The 9,496-nt window shown below is 42.9% G+C and overlaps 1 protein-coding gene across 1 annotated transcript; it reads right to left on the bottom strand.

Moving 5' to 3' along the window:
- Nucleotides 1–6,194: 6,194 nt before the first annotated feature.
- Nucleotides 6,195–9,200, bottom strand: DEFB124 (defensin beta 124). Its single transcript, XM_033095487.1, has 2 exons — nucleotides 9,137–9,200; nucleotides 6,195–6,352 (listed from the first exon to the last, which is right to left on the bottom strand). The coding sequence occupies exons 1-2, from the start codon at nucleotides 9,198–9,200 to the stop codon at nucleotides 6,195–6,197; spliced, it is 222 nt and encodes a 73-aa protein (XP_032951378.1).
- Between the last annotated feature and the right edge of the window lie 296 nt (nucleotides 9,201–9,496).

Here is a 9,496-nt window from a genome sequence, read left to right as displayed (position 1 = left end):
CTTCAAGTTGTTGTCCTTTCAGTCTTAGTTGTGTCGGGCGCAGCTCAGCTCCAGGTCCAGTTGCCGTTTTCTAGTTGCAGGGGGCGCAGCCCACCATCCCTTGCGGGCATTGAACTGGCAACCTTGTGGTTGAGAGCCCGCGCTCCAACCGCCTGAGCCATCCGGGAGCTCAGCGGCAGCTCAGCTCAAGGTGCCATCAGCTCAAGGTGCTCAAGGTGCCGTGTTCAATCTTAGTTGCAGGGGGCGGAGCCCACCATCCCTTGGGGGACTCGAGGAATTGAACTGGCAACCTTGTGGTTGAGAGCCCACAGGCCCATGTGGGAATCGAACCGGCAGCCTTCGGAGTTAGGGGCATGGAGCTCCAACCGCCTGAGCCACCGGGCCGGCCCTGTTATTGTTTTTGTTTATTGAGTAGGATTATACCATATGGATGTAACTCCATTTATCCATTCATTTGTTGGCATTTGAGTTGTTTCCAGTTATGGGATATAAATAAAGCTGCTGTGACCATTAATAGAGAAGTCTTTGTATGGGTACATATACACTAGTCTGTAAGTTTATATATACAGCCAAAATTTCAGTCAAAAATTCACATATAACTTTTGACTCCCCCAAAAATTTAACTTCTAGTAAGCTACTATTGGTAGAAGTCTACTGATAACATAAACAGTCGATTAACACATATTTTGTACATTATATGTGTTACATACTGTATTTTTACAATAAAATAAACTAGAAAAAAGAAAATGTTATTAAGAAAATCATAAGGAAAATACATTTACATTATGTATTGAAAAAAACTTCACATATAGGTGGACCTGCGTAATTCAAACCACATTGTTCAAGGATCAACTGTAGATATACATATAGGTGATATAGATATACATATACATATAGATGATATCGATAGATGTAAATAGATAGAGAGATGGAGATATCCATCCTGACAAAATAGGTACCAAAAGCTAACGGGAATTATGAGAGTGGTGAATCTTTTGAAGCTTATCTATGTTTTATTTTCCCACAATGCATTCTAAACATATTAGTCAAGTAATAAAAATTGGAAATTTTTAAAGAAATTTCAAGAGGTATTTTAGTGCTGAAAACCTGTGTTGGAAGAATACCTAAGCATATATAAAAGAACTCATGCTATATTGATAAGTAAAAAAAAAACAGGACACACAAAAAATGTACAGTTTGATTCCATTTTACTTGTAAGTCACATTTTACATATTTTTTATTTGTGTTTTTTTTTATGTGTAGTGAAAATACTGATGACTTTTGCTTTCTTATTTGTGCTTCTGTTTTCTACTTCCCATTGAACATGTATTACTTTCACAATCAGAAAAAAAATATTATTTTAAAAGTACAAATAAGGGTGAATCTGGAAGACAAAATCAAGTGCCAGAGGTCAGGGGTGGTGTCCCAGTGTCACCACTGACTGAGTGTATGACCCAGGCAACTCATTTAACTAAGAGCTTCAGTTGCCTTCAAGGAAAGGAGAGGATAATAATATCATATGACTATGCGGATTAAGTGAGATGATATACGAGTATGATAATATATCTATATGGGGATATATATCTATATAGAGAGAGATATACATATCTCTACATAAACATATTTTATATAAAGCTATATACACATGTATATGCATTTTTCACATGTATCAAGATTCTTCTATTGCAGTAGAGATTAGAAGAGTTTCTCGTTCTGCTGACCAGGTGAACCCCTTTGGGTTTATACGAAAAGAAAAGAACAAGGGGATTACAATGGCGATTGCAAGAGGTTCAGGGTAGGATTATGGTGACTCCTCATCCCCTTTCCCACCTCGGCAGAGTGTTCAGTGGCATTGCTTATTGGATCTTGTCTCTGAGATCCAGGCAACAATTACATATGGCTCAAATTACCCTTGAAAATCGCTCAGGAAAGTGCCTTTGTGGAGACGGACATACATAGCAAGCTTTTTCCATCAATGGAACACATCAAACCAAAGGAACTGATTGGTTATGTTTAGAGGCTACTTTTACGAAAAATAAATATCTCTCCACAGTGGAATCACACAGTCTAGTGTGATGTCTTCATTGCCAGGTGCTTTCACTGCATGGGAACCGAGACAATTCCCCCCTCCACTCTCTCAGGCACTGGCTCACGGAGGGATTCCTTTGGCTTATTTGGACTGCTGTTGCTCATATTTGTAATATCGATCTGTCTGTCTATCTATCTATCTATCTATCTATCTATCTATCTCTGACAAAGTACTAATTTCCAGAATGTATAAAGAACTCCTACAAATCAGTAAGAAAAAGACAATCCAATAATAGAGTAGGCAAATATTTAAACAGACATTTTAAAAAAGAAAGTATATGAATAGCCAATAAGCCTATGAAAACAAAAAGTTAAAAATCCGTAGTCTTCAGGTAAATACAAATTGAAACTACCATTATACACCCACCAGAAAGATTAAAATAAAAAAAGACTGACTTCGGTGAGGATATGGAGCAACTGGAATGCTGACACATTGCTGATGGGAATGTAACATGACGATCCCTTTGGAAAAACTGTTGCAGAGTTACTTATGAAATGAAATAGAAATATTTATGTACTACGTAAAGCGGTTGGCACTTACTAAAGGCTAACTGATATTATTAGCTTAGCCATTCAATGACTCTTGAGGGAATGTCTGTGCTCTGAAATAGTACTTCTGAGCATCTCTGCAGAGCAAAACTCCCTTCTCCAGCATCCTTCACCCATGTGGTTCACCCTGCACACCTCCCTTCCTCCCAAAGCTTCCCCTGCCCGACCAATGTGTGACTACTGTTCTACCTCAGAAAAAGCCTTGACCTGAGCTCCAGAGATTGAAGTCCAAGTCCCAGCTCCGTGCCTGAGAAGCTATGTGGCCTTGGACTTTCCCTCTCTGGGCTTGGGAGCTTTATCTGTGAAGTATCTCAAAAAACCTTCCACCGTAGAATTGCTTTGTCTCCTTGGCTTGTTAGGTACATTCTTATGACTTAGGAGGTTGGATATAGGCTTAGATGAGGGTCTATTAGGATACTGGGTGGGACAAAGTCCTGTACCTGTGAGGTTTAAGCTTCAGAAAACTATCCAGTCTGTTTTGTCTTGGTTCTGCCCTCAGAAGGCCAATGGCTGCCTCTCACATGCTGCTTTGGGAGTAATGTAGTATCACTTCTGTAGTCTTCCGCCAAAAGTGCATAAGCTAAATCCAGTCATGAGGAAACATCAGACAAACTCAAACTGAGGGACATTCCACAAAAACACTGGCCTGGACGCCTCAAAAATGTCAATGTCATGAAAGACTGAAGAACTGTTTCAAAATAAAAGAGATAAAAGAAATGTGGCAACTGAATGTAATGCTTGATCCAGGAATTTCTTTTGCTATAAAGGACTTCTTTGGAGTAGCTGGTGAAATCTGAATAAGGTCTGAAGATTAGACAATAGAATTTTGTCAATGTTAATGTCCTGATTTTTATAACTGTACTGTGGTTATATAAGAAAATGTCTTTGTTTTCCGGAAAAACCCACTGAAGTATTTAGGTATAAATGGGATCATGTCTGATATTATATATATGTATAATATATATTATATACATTATATGCTATATATAATAGATATATAGAGAGATATATAAATTATTAGAAATAGAAAGAAAGGGTAAAGTGAGTGTGGTAAAATGTCAATATCTGGAAAAACTGAGTAAAGAATCTATGGGAATTCTTTGTACTATTCTTACAGACTTTCTGAAAGTCTGAAATTATGTGGAGAAGGCCAGTGATAGCGATAGTGATTGCAGCATTTCATTTACTGTGCACTTACAAAGTGCCAGATGATCTCATCTGACCCCACAGCTACCCCATTAAAAGTTGTCATTATGCCCATTTTGCAAAGAAGGATCCTGACATCAGACACAGGAAGTGACTTGCCCCGACCACGCGGCCTGTGGCCTGTACGTGGCAGAGCTGGAGTCTGTCTGACTCCTCACTCCCAGAAACCATCACCATCTTCACTGTAACAAGATCACAAATTCCCTCGCACTACGTCTGAGACTGTGCAAAGAAAACCTAACTTCTTCACTCTTCATAAAACAACTAAGAGGGGAAGGATCAGAGTGCAGAGCTAAATTTAGTTCAATCCAGTTTAAAACTTGGTCTAATTCAACAATTTAAATATTCTCTTGAGGTTTCTTGAGTTCAGAGAGACTAGGTCTCCGCCATAACTGCTCTGTCTTTCAGATTCCTCTTCTCTATCCACTACTCCTCCAATATGAAGTCTGGGTAGGGGTGGGGACATTCAATGGTCAGGTGCAGCTGCCGTCTGCTGGGATCTGCGTGGCTGTCACTGAGAACATCCACTGGCTTCCAGCTACACTGGTTGTTGGAGAACTGGTCTCTCCTCCCACAGACTTCCTGGGGCATAGTGGAGCTACCAGGCTAGCCTCACTTCATGTCAGCCTACTGTGTTTCTGTGGCCATCTCTGGGGTTCGTATCTTGTTCTGTTTCTGGGCTCTAAAAGCCATGACCACCTTGCCCCCACCAGGTTCGGTCCTAAAACAGGCCCACTGACTCTCAGTTAGATGACTACACCCCTCCAGGACCTACGAGAGGTTCAAAAGCAGGACTGATACGCAGGTGGCACACATTGTTATTAAAATAATTCAATGCTCTCCTCCTGACTGGTAAAGAGCTTTGGCCCAAGTCCCTCGGGTCTCCTCTTCTCCACTCCAGCTGCCTCTGGCATATCCCCAGGTCCATCTCATACCAGGAACTAAAGGGTTAACACAGGGCCCAACCGTTGGTTTCCAAGACTCTGCTCCAGCCCCAGGCTCAGCATCCTTTCTGATGTTAGCTATTTTGAATTTCACCACTCCTTTCTCAGCCTGGCCATACAGTACAGGGTCCTTGCTCTTATTCTAGGGCTTCCCTGAACTTCTCCAAAAAGCCTTAAAGGACAGTGGACAAGAGACCTTCTGCCCCAAGCATTCCCAAACTTATCCCACATACCGGCCCCTTTCTGGGCTCAATCCCAGGGAGAAGGTGGGCCAACACTGAGGGTCTCGCCAGCTCCCATCCTCCCAAGTTCAAGTCTACAGTAGAGGCTAGACACCTAAATACTTTCTTTCCCAATCTCCCTTGCATCACGAGTAGCCGTGTGACACAGTCTGGCCCATGAGAAGTAAACAGAAGTCTGCTGAGTGGGGTTCCGGGGAAAGTTTTTGCTTTCCTGATAAAAGTGAAAAACTAGCGCATGCCAACCTTCCCCCACCCCTCCTGCTTTAAACAATGACGTGAGGCCTGAAGTTTTGGTAGCCATATGTGACCCCAGAGGATCCCAGAGACGCTCGCCCTAACATGGTTGCTGCCTACCTTCAGATTTCTTTTTAGGTGAGAAAAATAAGTTCCTGCAAATTGAGTTTCCTATTCTTTTAGCCAAATGCAATCCTGATACAGGGCAAATAGAACACGCGTCTGTCTACCTGCCTCACCAACTCTGCTCACAGTTTCTCTCTGTCTTGCTGTCCCCATAGTTCCTTAGGCCTGGAAGAGACAGTTTTCTTCTATTACCCCTCCCTGCTTATTTGAAAACTTTGCTTTCATAAAATCCTAATTTTCCACCTGGGCAGGCTCTTAAAATGCTAAACTAGTAGAGAAAGGAACACAGAAAAATTACGCCACTCTCAACAGCATCTGCCTTTCAAGTCTAAGGCACCATCTCATTCTGAATGCCAGAAGTGTGTTTTTAACGCTACTATCATGAATTCTTATTATAATTCACTCATTATTAATATTAATTCTTGTTGTTATTATTACTATTAACTCTTATTATTAACTCCATCTTTCTTTTTGCATTCCTTCAATAAAGTTCTAATCTTCTGATATTACAATTATCCCTATCTTACGGATGAGGAGACTGAGGAGGCTGATGGAAGTTGAGTAATTTTCCGGAGTTGGACAGAGAAAACGTGATACAGGCAGGACCGGAACCATTTATTATACCATGGTCATTCATGCCCACTCTCCTCCGACACCTGACTCCCTCCACCAACCGTCCCTCCATCTTTCCCACACCCTGGACCTCCCCGTCTCTGGGTGTAGAGGGGCAGTGAGCAAGCAGCAAGAGGAGACAACTGGCAGCATGTATTTTATTGGAGAGCAAGGGTGCCAGGCCCAGAACCAGCTATGCAGTTCTTGGCTTAGAGTGCACTGGAGGCTTGAGTCCATAGGGGAGACAGCATAGGGAAGCATCTGGGCACAGGTGAATAAAGGTTTCTTGCCTTGTGCAGTAAGTCCGGCAGGCCCCTTGGCCCCTCCAGCACCGTCTGAATTCACTTCTCCCTATGCAGAGGAAGACCACAGGTCACAGAACAGCCCAGGGCTCACAGGTTAGAGCGCAGATCAATGGTTAGGCCCCAGGTCACAGGTTAGATCACAAGTCACCCGTTAGCTCTCTGGTCATTTGTTAGATGACTGGTCATAGAGTAGCCCACAGGTCATAAGTTAGGCCACAGGACATGAGCTCTGATCACAGGTCAAAGGTTAGACAAGAGGTAACAGGCTAGACCACAAGAGACAATTAATTAAACTTAGACCACAAATCTCCATCCAGGTTAGTCCACAGCTCACAAGTTAGACCACTGGTTATAAGTTAGAGACTAATTTCTTGTCCAGGTTAACCCACACGCCAGGTACACTCTCTATGATTATAATTGGTCATATTATAATGCCTGTTATACAGGAAAGGAACCTGAGGCACAGAAAGATTAACAACTTTGCCCAAGGCCACACAGCCCTTAAGGAACAGAGCCAGGATTCAAACCCAGGCAATCTGGCTCCAGAGTCCACACTCGTAACCATTGTACTAACTGCCTCACACACTTATGGACCTGTTTAATGTTAAAATTTAGTGGAAGAATTTCCAACCATGGGCCATGGAAAAGGCAAGGCTTTGGAGGAATAGGTCCTATACTCACTCCAAGGGTCTTTTGTCACAGCACGAAACATGCTTTTATTGATTGAACACGTGAAGCACTGGAGCAGGGGATTCCACAATGAACAAGATGGCCGTGGTCAATGCCCTCAGGAGCTTCCAGCAGGGAAGGCAGTTAAAATCCAAGCAAATAAATACAATAAGTAGACTGGGTAAGTGCCCTGAAGGAAACGATCAGGGTGCTGTGATGGCCAGTTAGAGCAGGTGTGGGAAAGAGAGGAGGGGCGTACCCCTTAGACAGGCCTGTGCGTCACGGCAATATATCTAGACATCTGACCCAGCCACTTGGGAGAACTGGGGCTGAGTGGGAGGTGGAGGGGAGAGGCACCTCTCTCTGGATTGAAAGAGATTCCACAGAATACTCCCATGATACCGTGGGCCTACCCATGAGTGTCACTCAACCCTGTCAATCAGCCCATCCTATTATCCTGGCAAGGTAGAGAATCTTAGAACGATGCAGAGCTGACCTCAAAATCTCTGAGGCAGAGAAGCCACACTCTGAGGAGGGTGTGTAGTATAATGGTTAACCATGGGGTATGCACGCAGCTCAGACCACCTGGGGTCAAATTCCAGCTCGGCCATTTCCCAGCTGAGTGACCTGGGCCTCAGATTCTTCATCTGTACAGCTCTCTTTCAGAGGGCAGTTATCGGGCATTTAATCATTTTAGCATAGTGGCTTGCATGTAGTAAATACTCAATAAATGGAAAGTGTGATTATCAGCATGAAAGCTCAGAGAGTTGGAGCAACCAGGGCTCATTCTGGGCCAACCCTCTCACTTTACAGACAAAGAAAGAAAGAGACTTGCCCAGCTCCTCTTAATCAGTAAGAATGGGGCCTGGAACCGAAACCCAAGATCCTGACTCCCAAGCGAAGACAGTTCCTATAACTACCCTTAACACATCACCACATCTCAACCTTCCAACAGAGGTTATTTTCTCCTACATGATCTGCTTTCCCTTCCTATCTTTGACTTCATCTTTCTCCACTTTTCTCCCTGTGCTCTCCCACTCCAACCACACTGACCTCCTCACTGCTCCTGAAACAAGTCTATCTGTCTACCTGTCTGTCTACCTGTCTGTCTATCTATCTAGCTAGCTAGCTAGCTAGCTATCACCTCCTGCCGCCGTCATCCTCACTGCTCCCTCTGCCTGGAACGATTGTCCTTATACAGCAAGTCCTATTGATTCAATAGGATTTGTGAGTTTAAGGAAACCAATGTATTACAAAACCAATTTTACCACAGGCTAATTGATATAAACAAGAGTTAAGTTCCTCCAGCATCTCATCAACCTTATAACAAAATGACATTATTAGAGAACCTTCTGAATTCTCACTGTATTCAGATCTCTGCTCAAACCTACCGTATAGAAAATGGCAAGATATCTGCGATTTACTTCAAAATAGTTCACTGGGGAGGAACGGCATGTAAATAACAAAAGAGGATTGGTTCAAGTTGATAATTGTTGAGGTTGGGTGATGGATACATGGGGGTTTTCTATACTACTTTGTTTGTTTTAGGTTTGAAATTTTCTCAAATAAAAAGCTTTCTTTTTAAAACTCACATTATTACATTAGTATCTATTTTTGTGTAAGTTTACATTTTTCCATAATAAAAGTTTTTCAAAAATTCACCTTGTTCCTCATATTATTCTTTCATATACATTTGAAATTTTCCACAATGAAAACTTAAAAAAAACCCAAAACTTACAGGCCTTTGAGCTTTCCCACCACCCCCACACGTTCGCACCATGCTAACATGTTGCCCTGCTTTTATTCTTCTTAGCACTTATCATTACCTGACATATTATGTGTATTTAATTATTTCCTGTCTCTACTAACTAAAATATCAGCTCCAAGAAAGGAAGGACCTTGTTTTCTTTCACTGCTGGATCCCCAGCAATTGTAATATTTATAGTTCCTGGCACACAGTAAATATTCTTCAAATGAATATTTGTTGAGTGAATTCCATTTAAAAAATCAGGAAACTGAGGTGTGGGCTGATTTAGCAGCTCAGTCTAAGCTGCCCAGCAAGCCAGTGATGGAGCCAGAATTTAAACACTAGTCTAGGCCTCCTCTGTCTCCCAGGACCTGAGAACCTAGTCCTCATTTCTACAAACACAGGTGGTATTACCTGGAGGCACACAACCCAGGACCAGGAGAGCCACCATAAGCAGAAGCAGCTGTGTCGTGGCCATGGGGCTCCTGGGAGGCGACGAGGGAGAACACAAGAAGAGAGGACACAAGCACACTATACACTGCTGCCTGCGGCCCAGACTTTATTGGGCTGCAAATCAAGACAGGCGTGTGGGCAGCAGGAGACCTAAGTGGGAGTCTGAGGCCTTTTGGTCCCAAGGAGATGGCTGGATCTCAGCCAGCTATGTGAGGACTGGTCTGCCACACCCTCCGGATGTTGCTGAGCTCTGAAGCTGGGGGCAGAATTTCCTGAAGCAATGCCTGGGGTCAGAAACTAGACACCTTCCCCACCTAAGAG

The sequence above is a fragment of the Rhinolophus ferrumequinum genome, chromosome 23 (assembly GCF_004115265.2).
Source record: "Rhinolophus ferrumequinum isolate MPI-CBG mRhiFer1 chromosome 23, mRhiFer1_v1.p, whole genome shotgun sequence".
Classification (NCBI taxonomy): Eukaryota; Metazoa; Chordata; class Mammalia; order Chiroptera; family Rhinolophidae; genus Rhinolophus; species Rhinolophus ferrumequinum.
Note: the sequence above shows the minus strand (reverse complement) of the source record. Positions and strands in the feature narration are given on the sequence as shown.

Coding starts and splice junctions, on each gene's coding strand:
- DEFB124 (XM_033095487.1), bottom strand. CDS start 9,200: ATGGCCACGACACAGCTGCTTCTGCTTATGGTGGCTCTCCTGGTCCTG. Junction 6,353..9,136: donor CCTGGGTTGTGTGCCTCCAG/GTAATACCACCT, acceptor TCCTCTGCATAG/GGAGAAGTGAATTCAGACGG.